Below are 23,282 nucleotides of genomic sequence, written 5' to 3'. Positions count from 1 at the left end.
CACACACACACACACACACAATCTATTGGTTCTGTTTCTCTGGAGAACCCTGCAAACTCAGGTAAGTTTGTTGATAGCTTTATTACTAACACAAGATTAATATTACTAATAGGTGAAAAAATCTGAAAGCAAGGAAAGTAATGCAAATACACCATGAAAGAAATAACCATCAAGATAATAATGGAGAGGGTTCCAAAATCCCTAAGAAAGAATTACTGGATGCCAGAAATTTTATATTTATTATGATGTAATTAAAAGAGTCACTGATTCAATACGGCAGACTTCGTACATCTTTCTCTCCCATCCCCAAATCCCATTAAAATGAGAAGGAATAGAAGGTAAAAACTTGTAACAACGAAGTGAATAAAGAGAAGACTAAAAGCAAATGAAAGATTTAAACACATTTCTAGGAGATGAAGAGAAAACTGAATAGAAAAGATAACTAAAACAGAGCATGAAAAAGTCACAGCCCAGAGTCCAAAGAAGCGGAAGCTTAAGAGGCTGTGAATAACCTTGTCCAACAAACTTGTAGAACCTCTAAAAATGAAATGATAGCATAAGTAGTGAGCTGGGCTAGACATTTAGGATTAACTGAAAGCCTTAATACTGAGAGGTCAACCTCATCTCCTCCCCCACCTGAATACCCAGCAAGGCCTACAACCAAGCATTGAACTCAAAGTAAGAGAAAGTATTTTCTTAACCCTGAACTTAAATTGAATGAACTGAAGGAAACAGGACAGTTATCACCTAATGATAAGGTACTTCTCTCCCTGGTTCCCCAAAATAACCTCAGGCTATCTATCTAAAACCTACTTATCCCACAGCAAAACATGCTAGATTTCCTATTAATTGTAAACATTAACAACCAACGAAAAACAATCTGACCTTTGGGCAAAGCATGCAGTACTACGAGAAAGATCAAAATAAACAAATAGAAAAATTAATTCAGACTATATCTAAAGAGACACCTATTCAGTTGACCCTTGAACAAAATGGGTTTGAACTGTGCAGTTCCACTTATATATCGATTTTCTTCTATCACTGCCACCCATGCGACAGCAAGACTAGCCACTAGCCCCTCTTCTTCCTCCTCCTCAACCTACTCAACATGAAGATGAGGGTGAAGACTTTTTTAATGATCCACTTCCACTTAATGAATACATACTCTCTTTTTGATGACTGTCTTAATATTTCTCTAGTGTACTTTACTGTAAGAATACGGTATATAATACACATAATATACAAAATACGTGTTAATCAGCTGCTTCTGCTATCAGTAAGGCTTCCAGTCAACATAGGCTATTAGTAGTTAAGTTTGGAGGAAGATAAAAGTTATATGTGAATTTCTGAATGCAAAGAATGGAGGTTCTATGCCCCTAAATCCCACATTATTCAAAAGTCTACTGTATATCCCTGTGAGAATAGACTACTACCAAAAACATGGAATAAAGAGGATACATGAAAGATTTCTTAGAAACAGTAAAATATTTGTCAAAATGAAATATTCAAAGAGGTAGAAAATATGGCAATAAATATCTAGAAAGACATAAAGCAAAATGTTGGAAAGATGCAAGAAATAGGTAAAAAGCACCAGCCAACATCTGTCTTCCAGGAGTTTGCAGAGAAAACACAAGTTCCCAAAGTTTAAGAGAACACACTCCAAATTGAAAAGGCCCACCAAGTGCCCAGGAAAATAAATGAAAGGCTAATGCAGATATATCACTGTAATTTCAGAACATCAAAAGGTAAAGAGAAGATCCTAAAGCTGGGTTGGAGGAAAGGTAACCTAACAATGCAGCAAGCCTTATGTAAGTATCAGGCAACAGAGCAGCAACATTAAATGCTAGAAGGCTAAGAAACAACGAGATAAAATTTGAAGGAAAAGTGACATTCAACTTTGGATTCTATGTAAAAGCAAATCATTAGTCAAGTATGAGGGTATTAGAGGGTATTAGAAAATTACCAAGGACTTCAACAAAGAAAGAGGGTATAGATAAAAAAATAAAGAAGATGGAATACAGGGAAACAATAGCTCTAATTAAGGAGAGCAGTAAAGCTCAGAGATAGAAGATATATAACATGCCTAAAAAAATCACAAACCCAGACAGGGGGCTCTGGGCAACAGATCTCCAGGGAAAAAATGAATTCAATAGACAAATAGTAGGCTCAAAATCTTGGAAAAAGAAGTCTCTTGTAACAGCACAAAAATGCAAGTTTATACACACTATACACACACACATACAAACATACAGTCAGCAACTGTACTAGAATAAAAACTGTACTAGTCGTGGTCCAAGGTGTCTTGATTTTTTTTAAGGGTTACAGGAATAACAATGGAATAAATTTAAGCAACAGATGAAGAAACAAAAACTATCAGAGATACAGTAATGAAGATTAATTTTATTTCACATTTTAAGTTAAAAAGACAAAAAATTAGTCAATGCAAAGTACAACTAAGATATATTCAGTTTTACATTATGTTAAGCTAAGGAAAGCAAAAATAAATGGAAGCAAATAGAATTAAAACAGAAAACCCACAGAATATGCAAAATAAAGACTTCAACTGGAAAGCTCTGGCCTTGGGCCAGAAATTCCCTACTCTGGATTTTCTGAATTTATAAAGTGATATTTTAGTACTTACATTAAAAGATATATATGTTTTATCTCTGAGTTCAATTGTTATTTTTGTTATTAAGCATGGCTGCAGCAATGACTATGGAAAAATAATCTGAAAAGAACAGTACAGTCCATTAGAAATGTCTAAAGCAGGGCCGGGCACGGTGGTTCATGCCTGTAATCACAGAATGGCTTGAGCCCATGAGTTCAAGACCAGCCTGGGCAACATAGCAAAACCCCAACACTGCAATAAAAGAAAAGAAAAGAAGAAATATCTGTATAGAACAGCAGTCTATAATCCAGAAAAACCATAAGAAAACGACAAGAAATAAACTGAACTAAGAGCAATTAAAGCTGCTTACATAAATGTAGTAGTTATCACTGTGCTTTTAAGCTATATTGCATATAATTTAAAGAAGCTATGAAATACATAAAGCCAACCAATAGAACTTAGGACTAAAGTGAACACAAAAAATAATTTGTATTTCTTTTTATAAAAAGAAATAACAGTTTCATGGATAATTTAGGTTAGAAAAGACCTTAAAAGGTCACCTAAAGCCAGGCACAGTGGCACACGCCTGAAATCTCAGCACTGTGGGGAGCCAAGGTGGGCGGCTCACTTGAGCTCAGGAGTTCGAGACCAGCCTGAGCAACATGGTGAAACCCTGTCTCTACAAAAAATACAAAAACAGGCTGGGTGTGGTGGCTCACACCTGTAATCCCAGCACTTTGGGAAGCCGAGGCAGGTGGATCACCTGAGGTCAGGAGTTCAAGACCAGCCTGATCAACATGGAGAAACCCCATCTCTACTAAAAATACCAAATATTAGCCAGGCATGGTGGCGGGTATGGTGGTGGGCGTCTGTAACCCTAGCTACTTAGGAGGCTGAGGCAGAATTGCTTGAACCCACAAGGTGGAGGATGCAGTGAGCTGAGATCACGCCATTGCACTCCAGCCTAAGCAACAAGAGCGAAACTCTGTCTCAAAAAAAAAAAAAATTCAGCAGGGTGTGGCAGCACGCACCTGTAGTCCCAACAACTAGGCAGGCTGAGTTGAGAAGATCACTTGAGCCTGGGAGGTTGAGGTTGCAGTGAGCTGAAACTGTACCACTGCACTCCAGCCTGGGCAACACAGTGAGACCCCGTCTCAAAAACAAAACAAAACAACAAAGAGATCACCTAATACAAATAACTATCTGATGCCTGAATCCCCAGTGAAACACCTCAGTCAAAGGGTCATAACCAGCGAAAGCAAAAATCCTATATGCCCAGCAAGGGAACCTATTATTCCATTTTGGAGAACCACAACTTCCTCCTTTTAGCAACTTAAACTCTGCCTCCTTCTAACCGCCATCTAAAGGACCTAGGTCTTTCCCTTTCATTCATAAAGAAGTCAGATCTCTTGTCAATATGATAAACTGTCAAATATCTATGGCAGCTACCAGGTCATACTCTTTTGATCTTTCAGCATTTCCTCTTCTTCCCTAAGTTACAGTTCTAATTCTATAAAGTACTTACCTCTCTTTTATCTTTTGCTCTCTTCGAAACATACTCCACGTTTAACTGAACCCCTCTACGTAAAACTCAAAATGATACTTAATCATCAATCTTACAGAAATTTTTATTCTTAAAGGGTAAGCATGTTCTTACAAGGCTCATAGTTCATCTTGTTTAACATTTAATTAAAAGTACATACTTTGTCTTAACCAATGTATTTCCATCTCATCTGCATGGCTACACATACTAAATATGTATTTTCATGTTAAACATGATTCTCTCTGTAAAAATAAATCTCCCATCAAAGAAAAGCCGAGGACCCAGTCTTCACTGCAGAATTCTACCAAACATTTAAAGAAATACCAATTCTCAAACTATTCCAGAAAATTGAAGAGGAGGGAATTCTTCTTCCTAACTCATTCTGTGTGGCTAACATTACCCTGATACTAAAACCAGACAAAAACACATCAAAAAAAGAAAATTAGGCCGGGCGCGGTGGCTCAAGCCTGTAATCCCAGCACTTTGGGAGGCCGAGACGGGCGGATCACGAGGTCAGGAGATCGAGACCATCCTGGCTAACACGGTGAAACCCCGTCTCTACTAAAAAATACAAAAAAAATCTAGCCGGGCGAGGTGGCGGGCGCCTGTAGTCCCAGCTACTCCGGAGGCTGAGGCAGGAGAATGGCATAAACCCGGGAGGCGGAGCTTGCAGTGAGCTGAGATCCGGCCACTGCACTCCAGCCCGGGCGACAGAGCGAGACTCCGTCTCAAAAAAAAAAAAAAAAAAAAAAAAAGAAAATTAGAGGCCAATATCCCCGATTAATAGGAATGCAAAAAATCCTAGCAAACTGAATCCAGCAGCACATTAAAAAGATCACTCACCATGATCAGGTAGCATTTATCCCATGAATGCAAGAATGGTTTAACATATGAAATCAATAAATATGATACATCACATCAACAGAATAAAGAACAAAAATAGTATGATCATCTCAACAGACACAGGAAAAGCAAGTGATAAAATTCAACATCCCTTCACAATAAAAACTCTTAACAAGTTAGGTATAGGAGAAACATATCTCAACACAATAAAGGCATGACAAACCACAGTCAACATCATACTAAGTTGGGGAAAGTTGAAAGTTTTTCCTCTGACATCTGAAAGAAGACAAGGACGCCCATTTCCATTCAACACAGTACTGGAAGTCCTAGCCCAAGCAATTAAGCAGAAGAAAAAAATAAAAATAAAGGACACCCAAATTGGAAAGGAAGAAATCAAACTGTTTATCTACACTGCTAGAACTTATAAACAAATTCATTAAACTTGCGGGATACAAAATAAACATACAAAAGTCAGCAGCATTTCTATATACCAAAATAAACTAGTGGGGAAAAAAATCAAGAAAACAATCCTACTCACCAAAAAATGTAAAACACGTTGGTATAAATTTAACCAAGAGGTTAAAGATCTCTGCAAAGATGACTACAAAAAAAACTAATAACAGAAATTAAAGAGAACACACACCAAAAAACAGAAAGACATCCAATGTTCGTGGTTAGAAGAATTAATATTGTGAAAATGACCATATTACCTACCAAAAGCAGTGTATAGATTCAATACAATGCCTACCAAAATACATTCTTTACAGCAATGGAAAAAGACAATCCACAAAACCACACACACACACACACACACACACACACACACACAAAATACACAGAAGCACACAAAAAAAAACACTAAATAGCCGACGTAATCCTGAGCAAAAAAAACAAAGCTGGAGTTATCACACTACTGGACTTCAAAATATACTACAAAGCTATGATAACCAATACAGCATGGTACTGGCCTAGGAGCAGACACGCAGACCAATGGAACAGAATAAGAAACCCAGAAATGAATCCACATATTTATAACCAACTGATTTTCAACAAAGGCACCAAAACAATCATTTGGGAAGGAATAATCTCTTCAATAAATGGTGCTGGGAAAACTGGATATCTATGTGCAGAAAATGAAACTAACCCCATCTCTCTCCATATACAAAACCAACTCAAAATGGATTAAAGACTTAAATGTAAGATCCAAACTAAGAAACTACTAGAAGAAAATGGTGGAAATGCTTTAGGACATTGGTCTGTGCAAAGATTTTATGGAGACCTCAAAAGCACAGGCAGTAAAAGCAGAAGCAGACAATTGGGACTAGATCAAACTAAAAAGCTCTGGACAGAAAAGGAAACAATAAACAGAGTGAAGAGAAACCTATAGAATGGGAGAAAATATTTGCAACTGACCCATCCAACAAGGGATTAATATCCAGAATATATAAGGAATTCAAACAACAACAACAACAAAAGCAATCCAATTTTTTAAATGGGCAAATAAGCTGAATAAACATCTTTCAAAATAGACATACAAATGACTAACAGGCATATGAAGAAAATGCTCACCATTACTAATCATCTGGGAAATGCCAATCAAAATTACAATGAGATATCATCTCACCCCATTTAGAATGGCTATTATCAAAAAGATAAAAAATAATAAACACTGGCAAGAATGTGGAGAAAGGGGAACTCTTACACACTCTTGGAGGGAATGTAAATCAGTACTGTCATTATGGAAAATAGTATGGAAGTTCCTCAAAAAACTAAGAACTACCATATGATCTAGCAATCCCACCACTGGACATAAATAGCTAAAAGAAAAGAAATCAGTATCTTTGCACTCCCATGTTTATTGCAGCACTATTCACAATAGCCAAAATATGAAATTGACCTAAGTGTCTACCAACAGGTGGATAAGAAAATGTGATATATATACACAATGGAATACTATTAAAAAAGAACAAAATTCTGTCATTTATAGGAACACAGATGAGCTTGTAGGACAATAGGTGAAATAAGCCTGGCACAGAAATATAAATACTACATGCTCTCAGTCATACATAGCAGCAAGAGTTGAGCTCAAAGAAGTAGACAGTACAACAGTGATTACTAGAGTTGGGGAAGGGGAAGGAGCAGGAGGACTAGCCAAAAGTTTGTTAACAGATACAAAATCACAACTAGGTAGGGCACAGTGGCACACACCTCTAATCCCAGCACTTTGGGAGGCCAAGGTGGGCAGATCACTTGAGGTCAGGAGTTCAAGACCAGCCTGGTCAACACGGTGCAACCCTGTCTCTACCAAAAATATAAAAACTAGCTGGGCATGGTGGCAGGCCCCCATAATCCCAGCTACTCAGGAGGCTGAGGCAAGAGAATCACTTGAACCTGGGAGGTGGAGGTTGCAGTGAGCCAAGATAGGCCACCTGCACTCCAGCCTGGATAACAGAGAAAAACTCCATCTCAAAAAGAAGGAAAAAAAAGAAAAATTTACAGCTAGATAGGAGGAATAAACTCTAGTACTCTATAAACACTACAGGGTAACTATAATTAACAATTTATTGTGCATTTCCAAATAGCTAGAAAGGCAGCTTTTGAATGTTCGTAACACAAAGAAATGACAAATATTTGAGGTGATAAATATGCAAATTAACCTAATTTGATCATTACACGTTGTACACATGCATAAAAATATCACTGTACTCCACAAATATGTACAATTATGTGTCAAAACAATTTTTTAAAACTCGATTCTCAAAATAAGTTATTAGTGTAAAAGGTTCATTGAAGCACAGAAGCTTTAAAAAAAAATCAACAAATACTAATAATAAACAAAAACAGTGAGAAGACTCCAATGCAGATATAGAATGAACTTATATGTGTACCTGGATTCAGAGATGTAATTAGTATGCACAAATAGCCCCACCAATCCCCAAGAAAGCACAAATAGGGAGTAAAATAATAAATATCTGAAAACTGAATTTTACTAGACCAGAGAGCCACTATGTTTAGTTCAATGTCCTGTCTGACTGAAAATGCTATCCAAGAGAAACATGAAGCCATAAAACCCAAAACTTTTTAAACAAATCTCAAGTGACACACTAGTACACCAAACCTTTTTTTTCCAGAAGTGCAATATAATTTTTCCAATATTACACGGATGAATTCTGTCTAGTGATAAAGGAGCCTCAAACTAGGTATGATTAAAAGTTTAAAATTCATATGACAAAAAAGGCACTAAATCACACTACTACTGATAGTTTCACTAATTGTAAAACTAGTCTTAACATATATTACAAGTATTACAACACTCTGCTTGAAAGGAAAGCAGTGCAAGCTAAAATTATATTAAAACACACTGATTGACGTCATATAATATCAATGTCATTTATGATAGGAAAGCAACACATGATGTAAGCAGGTGTTTTCCTTTAGTTGAAAAAATAATTACACAATATGAATCAACTCTTCCCAAATATTTGGGATACCTGTAAGAGTTCAACGACTTTTTAATTTGCTTAACCACCAAAAACCATACTATAGTAGAGAATTTTTTTTAAATTAAAAGAATGATGATTTTGCTAGCCATAATGCAGCCTTGAAAAGACATCTTGGTTTCACTAAAGGATGCAGTAGCTACAAGTAGTAACCTACAGTAGCAGATAAAAGTGTTATTTGAATGAAAGGCTGCTCTAAACACTCATGTTTCTATAGTATGTCTGTTTTGTTGGTCTTAAAACAATGTTGAACTATACTGTAAAAACTAAAGACATCAACTTACAGTCATTGAACATTTATTTTCAATATACCATATTAAGAAATGGATTGTAAACACAAGATTGTTCCACACTTATGAATCACAGCTGTCAATGTAAAAAGGGAACACATTTGTAAAATGAGAGATAAACATTTCTTCATAAAACTGATGCCAGTAAACACCATTTCAGTGATTTTGAACGCACTCCTCAAGTGGTATATATAAACACTACATTCAGTATCTCAAACCTATTACTCAGGAAAATATTGTTTTGCTCACTCGCTAGAGGTTAAAAAAGTGTATTAATGGGCACATCTAAAAACCATATGCAAACACTACAATTAGATGAAGTAATACTTGACACAGTCAAAAGCATTCAAAGAATGCTGGCTGCTTTCTCTCAAAATGAAACAATTGGCACCCCAACTTTTGTGTATCCAACAGAGCACTAAATGTAATTTTCTATGTTTCTTATTTTTATAATTTTCTAAAACTATGATTTTTTTGAGACAGCTGAAATACAATCCAAATCACTATGTCAACAACAAAAACACTGGTCCGAAACCAACTTGGTTCACCATAACAGAAAAGATGATGTAGTAATTATTTTGGTAGCTAATTTTAGTACTAAGGTTACAAAACAGCCATGATCTATAGCTTTCATTGGTCTAAGGAATATAAATAGGATTATTTTCCTGCTTAGCTTCAATGAAAACAGCTAGTAAAAGCCTATAGTGCCAGGAACAACAATCTGGGCAAGAACTATGTTGTTTTTATTTAAAAACAGCTGAGGTTACTGAAAGTTACTGTTCACACAGGGTTTTCATCAATAATTACAGTAAGATTTCCCAGGCCAAGCACAGTGGCTCACGCCTGTAATCCCAGCACTCTGTGAGACAGAGGCCAGAGGATGGCTTGAGGCCAGGAGTTAGAGACCACCCCGGGCAATATAACAAGACCCTGTCTCTACCAAAATAAATAAATAAATAAGATTTCTTCTTTGCAATTATCTCTTAAATCTAACAAAAGTTAAATTTTTTTTCAAAATGTTTTCCATTTTGCTTTCAGAAAATGTGTGGGCCTTTTACTGACCTAAATATCCCAAAGGGCAGAAGAACTTTGAAGAAATCAAGATAAATCCCCTGCTAGATGGCACAATGAAATTTAAACAATCTTAAACAGAAAAGCCTTATTAAGTTTCCCCCACATATTTCCTTATATATCTTTAAAACATACACACTAAACATATATCAATGCAAACATTCTGCTACAGAATCAAAGATAAATAATTGTAGTAAAACAAATTTTAATATCAGAAAATTTAGGAAGTAATTTAAGTTCCTAAATTTAAAAGTTCATTTAAAAGATAACAGAACCATAAACAAATAATAAATCATAACTCAAAAAATTTCTATGTACTTACAAAGGTGCTCTAAGTCTTCTATTAGCAAAAGAGATGTATAACAAAACTGAAAAGATTTTCACATTAATAAAAACTTTTCATATCAACAGAAATCAATTTTAAAAAAAGGACAGGAAGTAAGAATACAAGTATTACTATAGAGCTGGAATTTTATAAGTAAAAAAGCCTAACAAGATGACACATGTGTCAGTTCCACATCCAATGTAACACCCTTGAAGGTAACTGGAGTTCCAGCAAGAACGATGTTAATATTAAATGAATGTTTTTCCTGAATTTGGACTAAACTAGGAAACAGTGACCATAAAACCAAACACTGTCAAAGGTGCTTAACAATAAAGATAATTAGAGCTACTAGACTGACACAAGCACCAAAGTAAAAAATTGAACAATGCATACATAAAACAAAATTTTAAAAGCTTTAAAACATTTAGAATACAAAAACAGAACAATGTAAACCTAAGTAATAACACAACACCATATAAATAATTCAGAGATACACTATTAGCAAGCAATTCAAAAGACCTCAGTTTTAAGGAGTTGTTAAAATGAAGCTTCCTAGTAGCCAGTGTTGAGGTCCTAAGGCGGAGTAACCTGACAAACTTATGGGTGAACAGCAGACCACCTATTCCCAACTTTAAGTATTGCTATATTAAATTTAAAATATACATAGAAAATGTTTTTTAAAAATGAAAAATATGCTGAACAAACTGTACAGGAGAAAATATCTAGTCAATGAAAAACAAACCAACATCACATAAATCTGAGAACTATTTACTCTAGGGAATGGTAAGGGAAAACCTTACTGTTCCATGGCAAGCTGATTTTACCTTTACCTATAATTTTACTCACAGAATAGCTACTAACAATTGCCACAATGTTTACAGTAATATTTTCTCTGCTTTATAAAAGAAAAACTGTTTTTTATACATTAACATGACAAAGTAATCTCTTATTAAGAATAGTTTAGCCTTACAGAAAAGTACTATCTTCAGTCTTTTAGTTACTTCAACTATAAACCCTTTTCTGTCCAACAGAAATATAATGTAAGACACATACGTAATTTTAAATTTTCAAGTAGTCACTTTTTAAAAGGCAAAAAAAAAAAAACACGTGACATAAATTTTAAACACAAATATCCAAAATATCACCTCAGCACATAAGCAACATTAAAAAATTGAAGAAATTTTTTTTAACTTTTTTTCATACTGAGTCTTCAAAATCTAATGTGCATTTTATAGCACATCTCAATTAAGACCAGACTCATTGCAAGTGACCAATAGTTACATGTGGCTAGTGTTTACTGTCCAGAGCAGCAGAGGTATAGAGTTCTTTCTCTGGGTTTAAGATACATGCAAAAAATACCAAAAGAGGTGAAATGGGAGCAAACAATGTAAATATTTCAGGGGCTGGGAGGTATGCTGAGAAAGGTCAATTCAGCCATCTCCCCTGACTCCAGCAGGCCTAAGGTGACCACATGTTTCAATTTGCCGGGCAATCCCTATTTACTCAAGAATCCCAATTTATACCTGTTGTCATTATGTAATTATTAAAGTACTCGCTGTAATTCTAAAAAGTGTCCCATACTGGATAATAAATTATATGGTCACCCTACCTATATCCATAATATCCTTGAGGATAACTCCACACTCCTTGGAAGAAAATTTAGTTTAAATTCTAATTCTGATGCCTGGAAAAGAAGCTCTAAATTCAAAGGAAAGAACCCTAAATTTACTACTACCCTCCCTATTAAAAAAAAAAAAAAAAAAAAAAAAAAAAAAAAAAAAAAAAACCGGTGAAAATTTATTTTAAATTTCAAACTAAAAAAAAAAAAAAAAAAAAAAAANCACCCTACCTATATCCATAATATCCTTGAGGATAACTCCACACTCCTTGGAAGAAAATTTAGTTTAAATTCTAATTCTGATGCCTGGAAAAGAAGCTCTAAATTCAAAGGAAAGAACCCTAAATTTACTACTACCCTCCTTATTAAAAAAAAAAAAAGAAAAAAGAAAAAAAGAAAAAAGAAAAAGCTGCTGAAAATTTATTTTAAATTGCAGACTAAAAAAAAAAAAAAAAGTAAGAATTACCTGTTGAACAAGGCATCTGGAAATTGGGATCATTGCTATCCAAAACAGGCAAACAGAACTGGTTACTTGCAGATCCTAGCATAGGATCCTTATCGCTGAGCATGTTCTTCAGCGAGTCCTCTAAGACATTTTGACTTGCACTAAAATCCTCACAGACTTCATTCTCCAGGTTGGATCCTAGAAATAGGGCATCATCTAAGTGTTCAGTAGGAATTAAATGATTAAATGTATCAACTATATCCATGAAGACTTCTGTGTGTCTTTCAGCCCTATAGAAAGACAAAAAAAATACCATAAGAAATAAAGCTATCAATTGAAAATCACCTAATACCAAATTATTTTAATAGTTTTGAGTCTAAGAACACACTTAAGGTATTTCTGAATTGTTGTTTAAAAAAAATCCTCACTTGTTTTTAGAATATACATTTGGAAATGTAGAACGAATCTTTACTAATGTTTCTTCATCATGCATGTAGTATATCATTTTACCAGAAATTCTACTAAATGTTTACTCAGTTCATTATTTTTAGAAAAAAAAATATGTATATAGTCCATTAACTTGACACATACGAAAGAATTACAAGGCTTAAAGCATAAAAACAATTGTTTTTAACCACAATCTTTTCACAAATTAAGCATCAGACACTGCTTTTACAATAAGTCCACATAAAAGAGCTAAAATCAAATAGTTTAAATTTTTATCCCATACCTATTAAAACCATAAAGTGGCCTTGCTTTATTTACAAAGTATTAAAATTATTTAAAGAAAGGTAATACATATAGACAAAGGGCTTTTATTGTGGGGGTAGGGGCGGAAAATGAAAAAGAAACTATTAACCCAACAAATCAAAACTTAAAAAACTACACACGCACACAAAGATGTGCACAAATACACCTTTTTTCAAGGTCCCCTTTTAGGAGAAAAACAAGACAAATGACACAAAGACAATCTACATCATGTATTTAGATTTATTTTAGTTATGTGTGGTCTATACAAGTATCAAGTTAGTCTCCCATTTGAACTGTACCCACATTGCTCAGCAAAAGTCATTTCAAAGCTCTACAGGAGCCTTAATTATGAAAAGTTAAACCAATTAAATTGAACTGGTTTGAGAGAAAACTGAATCAACATATTTTAGGGGGTAGAAAGTCAACCAAAAAAAAACTAATATTAATTTAACCAAAAAATTCCACTGATTAACCTATAACATCTTGGGCTCCTTAATTCCAAGATTTTTGAGATTAGCTCTAAATCTAACAAAATTTCCTCAAACTAGTCTTGAATTCTCTCCCCCTACAAAACTGAGGGAAGAATTTCAGATACACGCTAACATTCACTGGTTATATATGTCATACTGTACTAAAAATTTTACCAACATTTATATAATTTAAGCCCCTATAATAAATAGGGTCTATTATCATCCTTGCACTATTTTTAAAAATGCACTTGAATAATTTAAATGTCTTCCCCAAAGTCACAACACAGAGCCAAAATTCTAGCCTGGGTTTCAAGCTCCACAGCCCATACCCATTAGTAAGTGTTATTACCCTTTCACACTGAGCTAAGGGCTGAGATGATCTGACTTATTAAAGGCTCTCTAAAAACAATTTTCCTGCCAGGTCCAGTGGCTCATGCCTGTATTCCTAGCACTTTGGGAGGTGGGCAGATCACTACAGCCCAGGAGTTGGAGACCAGCCTAGGCAACAAGGCGAAATCCCATCTCTACAAAAATTAGCCAGGTGTGGTGGTGCGTGCCTGTAGTCCCAGTTTCTTGGGCGGCTGAGTTGGGAGGATCATTTGAGTACAGGACGCGGAGGCTGCAGCAAAATCAAGCCACTGAACTCCAGCCCAGTAACAAAAGAGCCCGACTCTGTGTCAAAAACAAAAAAATCCAAAAAAAAGATGAACTGCAAAAGGGAAGGTGGATACCTGAGAGATGACGGAAATGTCCTAAATCTTGATTGCGATAATGGTTTCAGAAATCTGTTCATTTTTAATGAATGCATTTATTATACCTCAATTAAAAAAAAAAAGAAATTTCCTGTCTCACAAAAGTTAATGCCCTTCTAAATAGAAGAGTTTCGGTATCTTTTCTCATTTTTTTCCATTTATTTACATTGAAATGTTAATAAAGCACTGAAAGAAAATGCTAACTACAGACTTGCTGCTTATTTTACATGCATTTTCTCAACTGAAAGAAAACTGTAGCTAGCAATGCTGAAGAAAACTCAGGACAAGTTCCTTTAAGAATTCCCTACCACACTATATGACATCAGCGCCAAAGAAAGTCTCAATTGTCATACATCACCAATACTTCCGCCTTATATGTTTTTAGGTTCCAAAAAAAAATTTTAGTATGTTAAATTCTGGTAATTAAAAATAATTTATGAAAATATTTACTAAATGTTTACAAAATTAAGTAGAACTACCAATGAATTCATTTATCTGAATGTGCTGGAATCCAGTACTGCAAGCCAAAGACACCTCCACTTCAGAGAGTTGCATCCCAATTAGTAATCTTTTTTCTCAGACCAATCAAAAAGAAAAAAGGCAGTTTCAGCTCTAGAAACAAATGGCTAACTTTCCTTCAAAAAAATGGTATGCTGAATCTACTGAAAAAGTAAATGCACTTGTTACCATAGCAACATGAGGCTAGCAAATTCTGCAAACTTCTATGAGGTCTTCCTATTGTACCAACTATATGCTGTGAGCTTTCAAGTGATGGGAACATTCAAAACATTCAGAAGTTATGGTCACAAAGCTCAAGATCATATCGCTATAATGAAGACCAGGCCATTACAACTAGTCATCAACAAGCAATTTTTTTTTTTTGTTTTCAATAATACTGCTATGAGTGAAACCATCCCAAAACTCTTTCATGGCTTCAGAGCCTGTAATGTATTTCTTGAAGATCATTTTTTTTAAAATAAAGCATATTGTAAATAAAATGAGTCAAGCTTTCCAGTACTGTTTTTAAGTCAAAACTATTATGACTTATAAAGTATGTTTCCCCGGATTTAAACGGGCATTATCAGGAAAAAGGTTTCCACAGTCACAAGTGGAGACAGACTGAAGTTACATTTCTTTAACGATACTCTTTATTTATTCATCAAATGTTTACTAAGCAGCTACCATTGTGTGAGACACGTTTAGTAGGCTAATGAAAATGGGAATATTCTAAGAACATAGTAATAAAGCGTATCACATTTGTGAGTCCACAGAAGACAATTTCCACAGGACAAATCATAATCCTAGTGTTTCGTGGGATACATTTTAAGAAAAATTGTTATAAATGAGTGAGAATAATTTTTCTTACGTGGTTCCAACTGGCTCTGGAGGTAATTCCAAAGAGAAAATGCCAAAATGAAGAGTATGTACCCATCCAAAAGAATTCCCTTGAAAGTAACATTTATTGGAGGTATAATTCATTTTAAAATCAGTTTCAGATATAAAGTGATCAGTCTCAAAAATAAAGTAACTCTAATGCTAAATAAGCAAACAAATTAGCCAAATGTAGAAATATTTACTCACTTGTAATGGATACACTAATCTACTAAACACAATGTGGTACCCTGGATTAGATCATGGAACAGAAAAGGGACAGTAGCAAAAAAAAACTGGTAAAATCAGAATAAAGTCTGTAATTTAGTTAACAGTAATACACCAATAATAATAATATGTGTTCTGATAAAGGCACTAGCTTTATGTCAGATGTTAATAATCAGGGAAACTAGATAAGGGTATACAGAAACACTACACACCCTTTGCAACTTTTCTATAAATATAAAAGTATTACAAAATAAAGTCTTAAAAAAAACTAAGAATATTCTGGGATACCTAGTAATGTGGCTAACAAAGACAATCGGATCTAATTAAGGGGGGAAATTAGGAGCCAATTTAGTATCTTTGTTAATTAAACAAATTGTCTAATTTAAACAAATTTCTGTTTCTTACACTAAAACTCTACTTAAATGCTCCCCTATATTTGGCATTCTAAATTTAATAAAACATAATAAGCCTATATAGAGTGAATTTTAAATGGCTAATGATACGTGTATATCCAATTAAATCAGTATTGGTAATTCGGGAATATACATGTTAAAGTCAGAAATTGTTTCTGGGTAAACTCATGTTTACAGACAATAGAATATATGCAGCTAAGTATATAAGCGAATAATCTGCGTAATTCAAAATTATTCATTTACTAATACAAAGCATTTTAAGTCTAGTGAAACGAACCTGTCAAAAAGTCGAAGAATTCACAATTCGAAACGACATAAACATATATAAACAAATACAACACATATAAACACCGCAACAAAATGCTAAGTGCCGTATTGAAGGGCTGCAAATAATATCACAGACGAAGGTAAAACTCAGGAAGCCAACAAAGGCTAGGCAGGTGATATGTAAGCTGGATCCTAAAGATCCAGAGGATATTCCAGGCAAATGGAACACCATGTCTTAATTACAAATGGCTGAGTTTGGTCCTAATGGACTATTTATAAAGACTCAGAATACAACTGAAAATAATTAGTACTAATTTGCCAAATAAAATTTAATCTGAGTCCAAAGATATTTCCTGCTTTAAAATATGTTTCACCTGTAATTCTCAGAGAATTACACTGAAGCCAGGTTTAGCTTATACTAACAAGACAGCCTAATTATTTTATAAGTGTTTCAAGTATTAATAGAATGCAAAAAGATGAGATTTAGAAAGTGTCAACAGCAAAAAAATTTCACTTTAGGCCAGGCGCCGTGGCTCACACCTGTAATCCCAGCACTCTGGGAGGATGAGGCGGGCAGATCACCTGAGGTTAGGAGTTCGAGACCAGCCTGACCAATATGGCAAAAACCCGTCTCTACTAAAGACAAAAAACATTAGCTGAGCGTGGTGGAGGCTGAGGCGGGAGAATAGCTTGAACCTGAGAGGCAGAGGTTGCAGTGAGCCAAGATCGCACCATTGCACTCCAGATTGGACGACAAAAACAAAATTCCATCTCGGAAAAAAAAAATTACACTTTACGAAAACTCACTTTAAGAGCAAATTAAAATTCTCTATCCCAGCTTTTTAAAAACATCTTCAAAGTAAACCTATGAATTCTATTATTTCCTAAAACACACACACACACATACACGCCTAACAATAAATCACTAAGGCTATCAAAGGCCAAAGAGGTTATGTACTAAGATGAAGTACACTCTCACATAGTCTACATTTGTGTCTGTGGGTGTGTGTGTAGGGGGGTGGTGTGAGGGGAGCACAAACATATCAGGAGACTAATATCTCTGACGAAAAGTTATACAGAGCAATAGTAATGGTGGTGGTGATGGGGGATTGGTTTATGAGAGTAAGTGAAGGCCTCACAGCGTAACACTTGAACCAAAATCTGAAGTGAGGTAGTTATCAATGCATAAATGCTGAAGAGCAATCCAGACAAAGTCCTGGAAGTACAATGGTCTTAAAAACAGAGCACACTTGATGCCTTCAGCCCCTAATACCATCATTTAAATTAAGCAATTTTATCAGGCGTGCTTACTAAAAACAAATTCCTAATAGGCAGTAGCAGAAGAACAAAACTACTACTAATAATGATAAAACAAAACTTCTTGTGCTCAAACTTCAAGACAGGCATTGTTCTACATGCTTTATATCTATAATTCTCAATCAGAGGTGAGTATGCCCATGCAGAGAATATCTGCCACGTCTAGAGACATTTTTGGTCATCACAACTGGAAAGGGTGCTATCTGCATCTAGTAAACATACTATAATGCACTAGGACAGCCCCCCCAACACACACACAAAATTATCCAGCCAAAAATGTCAACAGTGCCAAGTTTAAGAAATTCTGCTCTACATTTATTAATTCATTTAATCCTCAAAACCACCTTATATTATTATCCTGATAATATAAAAAATGAAATAAAATGAAATTAGGATCAAAGAGATTAAATGATTTGCCATAGTAGGTGACGGAACTAAAAGTCATTTGTTTTATTTGTTTAAGCTATCTCCTACAGGAAAAACAGAGCTAAAATCTGAACCCAGAAAATTTCATTTAAGAGTCAATGCGCTTATGACTATCCTATGTGTTTATAAGGTTAAATTCACTGGATGTTTACTGTGTGCAAGGCATTGTGCTAAACAAATTAAATGCATCATGCCATTTAATCCTCAGAACCAAACCATTATGCAGGTACTATCATTCCCAATTTACAAGAGAGGGGCTAAATAGCAAAGTTACACCCAATATTACCAAATAAATAAGTGACAGAGCCAGGACTCAAATCCACTCTGCATTACACCAAGGTCAGTTCTTAACCACTATGGTATAACAACACTGAAGATGAATCATAGGTTATCCTTCGAGGACAGAGTCAAAAATTAGTAAGTGGTTAGATCATGTGGTATGACACAATACTACAAAGTACCATTCTATAAAGCAATTCAACCTAGTCATCTACTCTATACCCCCACTTCAAATTCTGGTTCAGTTTCGTTAATTAGAATCTATTGGCAAGACATCATTAAAGAAAGCAAGGATCATGACTTCTTTTCTAAATGTATCTGGTAAAAAGAAGATATCAAGGTGTCTGCTGCACAAAGACAACTTAGACCAAAGCAGACCTAAGGCCCTAGGAAAGGATTAGAAGATGTTGAAACTGGCAAATGCAGAATTACAGTAGCCAACAGTAACAAGAAAGAGTTAACTTCAAAGTTTACAACTATATTGGCATTATAACATAACTGATATTATAAGCATTAGGAATTTGAATAAACCACCAAAGTAGTGGACCTAGCTCATCATCAAAACTATGGCCTAGGTAGTAACAGCCCAAGCTAACATGTACCTGGCACACATTATACGCCAGGCCCTGTGTATCGTATGCATTATCTCATTAGTTCCTCACAGCGACCCTGTAAGGTACGCGCAATTATTAGTCCTTTCTCTTTAGAGCAAACTGAGACCCAGATAATTACATAATTTACCCAAGGTCACATACCCAATATTCCCACATTTGAACCCATTCAGTGTGATTCCTGAGCCTACACTTTACACTCTATAATGCACTCTACACATTAAATTTTACGCTTTTAATGTATCATTAATGAAATCTTTAAAAATGCTAGAAACAAAAGTGACTCATCCTTCTTCCAAAATAAAGCAGGAATATGCACTTAGCCACCCTCTACACATAAAAAAAAAAAAAAAGTTAGCCTCAATGCATATGAACATCATTAGAGGAAAAGCAATTTATCAGCTACAAACTTTTCCATTTATTTTCAGTCTAAAACTTTATGTTTTCATGTGCCCAGCTCACACAAATTACAAGTGAATTAAAATATTCAAGTTCAGCCTTTCTGTATAATCTACCATGCTCTTCAAAACTGTCTAATAAAGTTAGATTATGCCAACAGGTTAAAACTTCTGGAAATATCTTAAAATTTTTACTCAACTATTTCTCTATATCCACTCTTCATTGTATAATAGTCATAAAATTTTAAGATACCATTAAAAATGGTCTAAATTAAACACATTACGCAGGACAGTAATTGTCAAGTCCACACATAAAGCAACGCCTCATACAATGCCTTTTAAAACTCTTGATATTTTCCCCTTTAACTCTAATACACTGATTAACATCGGATGTCCATGAATCTTGTTTCCCAGCCTATATCTTTACTGAGAACAGTCTCAGGATCTCATGTATGTTTAATCACATCAATACTCTCAATATCTTTCCCTGTGTAATCAAAGGGCAACAATTAAAGAATATTTTTTTACTGTGTTCTCAAAAATGCAACAGTATCATAAATGTCTAACAGTTTGCCAAGTAATTTTATAGTTGAAAAGTGTCTATCCTTCTGAAAAGATACTCCAGAATTCTGAGAGGGTGCTCCAAGAAGAAATAAGATAAACATAGTCCAAGACGTACTTTGCCAGAAAAGAAAAAAATCCAGCAGGCACTTGTCAGAAAGAATTCTTGAAATGCAGATGAATAAAAACTGTTAGAAATCAGCACCCCAAGAATCCTGAACTCCTTGACACTGTGTGGTGAAATAGTTATTGGTAATACACAAACCTAAACGTTGACCAAAAAAATCTCATAATCTTATTAAAAAACAGAAAAGTTATCTCCAGAAAAAACATACGTAAAAAGGATTTTATGAGAAATTTAAATGGATCTTAAGAAAGTAAAATATATCAAAAAAGCAAACACCATCCCACCATGTTAAGGAAGACAAACATCATCTATTTTAGTAACTGAAACACAGAATTGTACGTATTATTTTATTTACCAGTTTTCCAAATAGGCCTCTTACTATGAAAAAAATCTAAGCTCTTGATTTTGCAATACTCTAAGTTCTCACTTGCTGCCTCCCAACTTTTATAAGTAATACATTACATAAGTGAAAGTCAAAGACTGTCAACCTTTCCTAGTGGATTCCAATACTCAATAATATTTAAATTTTAATAACATGGTTTGAAATGATTAAAGACAAATTCCTTTCGATTTTTCTATCTTGAAATGTGCATGTGATCAAACCAATTTTTTACCTACATTTACACAGAACACTTCTCATAGGTGACTTTTCTGATTATGCAACATATAAGTATACCGTAAGATCAACATGATAAAGTTATCTGAGGTCTATCCCAACAAGAGAGAATACATAACTAATTCAGGTGTATGCAAAAGCAGTAAAATAAACTACATTTTTCTATTCTTCAATAAATGAACCTATAAAGAATGTAAATAAGAGGCAAACTTTGGTCCCATCACTGGCTCATTTTTATCATTTTGACAAATGAGCTATCTGAAAAAGCTTAAAAGCTAAAGTTGCAATCTTTTTAAATAAAAGTAGCCGATTTCAGGACTGATTGTGTGGCTCAATCACAGCAATCATTACTCCTAAAAGTCTCTGCCACTAAACTCTGCTATCACCAGAAAATGAAGTATGTATTGTAAAATAATAATAACAGTGAGAATGACAATGATTATAATGAAGTAAAGAATCATTATGGTAATATATAACCAGTAAACAGACGAATGAAGAGAAAAATTAGGGGGAAAAGGTCTAAGTGATAAAGTTGAAAATTACTATTTAACAATAATCTTTACACAACACCTTTTGTGCTGTGGAAAGGAGCTATAAATTCAAAAACATAAGTATACTACAATAGAAAAGTTTCTGGTTCTTTGACTCAACATGTCACTCTATCACAAACATACATCTTTTTCTACAAATATTTTCACAGTTCCAAACATTTCATTCAGGAATCAAAAACTGAATAATTGAGGCGTAGTTTTGTTAGATCCTAAGCAATCATTTTGACAAAGGTAAGACAAGTTCCACCCCAAAATAGTAATTAAATACAACAATGTACTGTATAAGTACTCCCTTTGGAGTTTACTGTACTGGTTTTTAAATTTAACTTAAGGTAGTAAAGTTAGTATTTAGAGAAGTCTCAATAATTGTTCTTTTTAAATTAAATACCTCTACATGTAATGCAGATTAGGACTAGAATATTAAAGCAGTGTTGCCACTTAACATTAATCCATGAACATATTCTACGTGTGACTACTGGAAAGCACTAATAACCACCCCAATCTAAAGTCTCTAGGAATTGGCATTTAAAAGCCAAAAGACTGAAAAAGGTCACCTGACCCGGCAACACATCCTGAGGGAATGGAGGGACACAGTACTCTGCGCGATATCAACATTCTCTCTCTTTCTACTCTCCGCACCGCCCCCGCCCCCCGTGTCAGGTGATCAGTTATTTAGCACCATTAACACGTACGTATCGACAAGTGGTTCACTAAATTACAGGTATTATCGGAAGACAAGAGTCTAGGCTTCTCATTTCAAACTAAGCAAAAGGAGTCGACAGTTTGGGTCCCGGGCACAAAAGCGCGCGTTAACTGGTGGATAAATGGAACAGCAACTCTCATCTCCAAAAAGCAGCGGCAGAGAGCAGCCTAGCAGCCAGGGCCAGTCCCAGTTTCCCGAAACCAAGGCCCAAAGCTCCATGCTGGGGCTCCCTGAGAGGGAAGAGGCCCTAAGCCGGATCCCGGGGCCTTCGAGCCGGGCCTTCCAGGCAGCGCCCGCCGTGCCTTGGGCCTGCGCGCCCGTGCCTCGGCGGCAGCGGGGCGCACTCGCGGCAGACGGCTGGGTACCAGTGGTCGGGAGAGAGGCCGCGGTCCCGACCCTCCGCCTGGCGACCGCGTCGCTGCGACTCCCTCCCCAGCCCGCGGTCCAAATGGTCCACAGGCGGCAGAGGCGCGGCCCAGGTAGGCCGAGAACGTTGCGCAAGAGGCCCAAGAGGCGATCTCTCGGCTGCGCGGGAGAAAAGCGCGGAGAGTCCGCCGCGGGAGGGGCGGAGAGGCCCGCGGAGGCGCTATGCGTGTGGAAGGGGATGGGGGAGGGGAGGATTGCCCGTCTCCCTGGCCGCGGCCACAGCCGCAACTCACCCAGCTCCGCCAGACGAGCGCTACCACTGGCAGCAAGAGGAAGATGGTGGACGCTGCCGCCGCCGAAGAGGAGGAGGAGGGGGCCCGGTGGGTGCCGCGGAGAGGGGGTACGCGCAGGACGTCGGCGTCGCTGCCACAGCCTCTTTTCCTCCTGGGACCGAATAGCTGCTGCTGACGACACTATTCCTGGCTTCCGCGCCGCCCTCCTAATCCTCGTTGCAGCAGCCGCCGCCGCCCTGAGCCCGAAGGTCGCTTGTCGCGTGGGGACTGTGCGACGGCGCGAGACCCCGCAGCCATCGGCGTGCGGCGGCGGCGCGGGAGCTGGAGAGGGGCCGGGTCACGTGACCCCACTGTTTACCGTTCCGGGGGCCGCGGCCTGCGTCGCTGCCGCGCCTGCGCGCTGTGGGGCCTCGAGCGCCGCGCCTCCGTGGGGCCCCGGGCTGCTGCACTCCCCGGCGCTGCCGCACCCCTCCCTGTCTTCCGAGGACGCGGCACCGCCTGCGGGATTCTAGCTCACACCTCCGGGCCGCCGGGAGGGGC

The 23,282-nt window shown here is 36.4% G+C and overlaps 1 protein-coding gene across 1 annotated transcript in view; it reads right to left on the bottom strand.

Moving 5' to 3' along the window:
* Positions 1-23,081, bottom strand: part of PHF3 (PHD finger protein 3) — an 84,084-nt gene extending 61,003 nt beyond the window's left edge. Inside the window, 2 exon segments of the mRNA XM_017867599.1 lie at positions 12,265-12,533; positions 22,743-23,081. Of these exon segments, the coding sequence (XP_017723088.1) occupies positions 12,265-12,508 (244 nt within the window). The 5' untranslated portion in view covers positions 12,509-12,533; positions 22,743-23,081.
* Between the last annotated feature and the right edge of the window lie 201 nt (positions 23,082-23,282).

The sequence above is a fragment of the Rhinopithecus bieti genome, unplaced genomic scaffold (genome assembly GCF_001698545.2).
Source record: "Rhinopithecus bieti isolate Rb0 unplaced genomic scaffold, ASM169854v2 scaffold_53, whole genome shotgun sequence".
Taxonomy (NCBI): domain Eukaryota; kingdom Metazoa; phylum Chordata; class Mammalia; order Primates; family Cercopithecidae; genus Rhinopithecus; species Rhinopithecus bieti.
The sequence above is the reverse complement of the archived record's forward strand: the minus strand, read 5'-3'. Positions and strand labels throughout refer to the sequence as shown.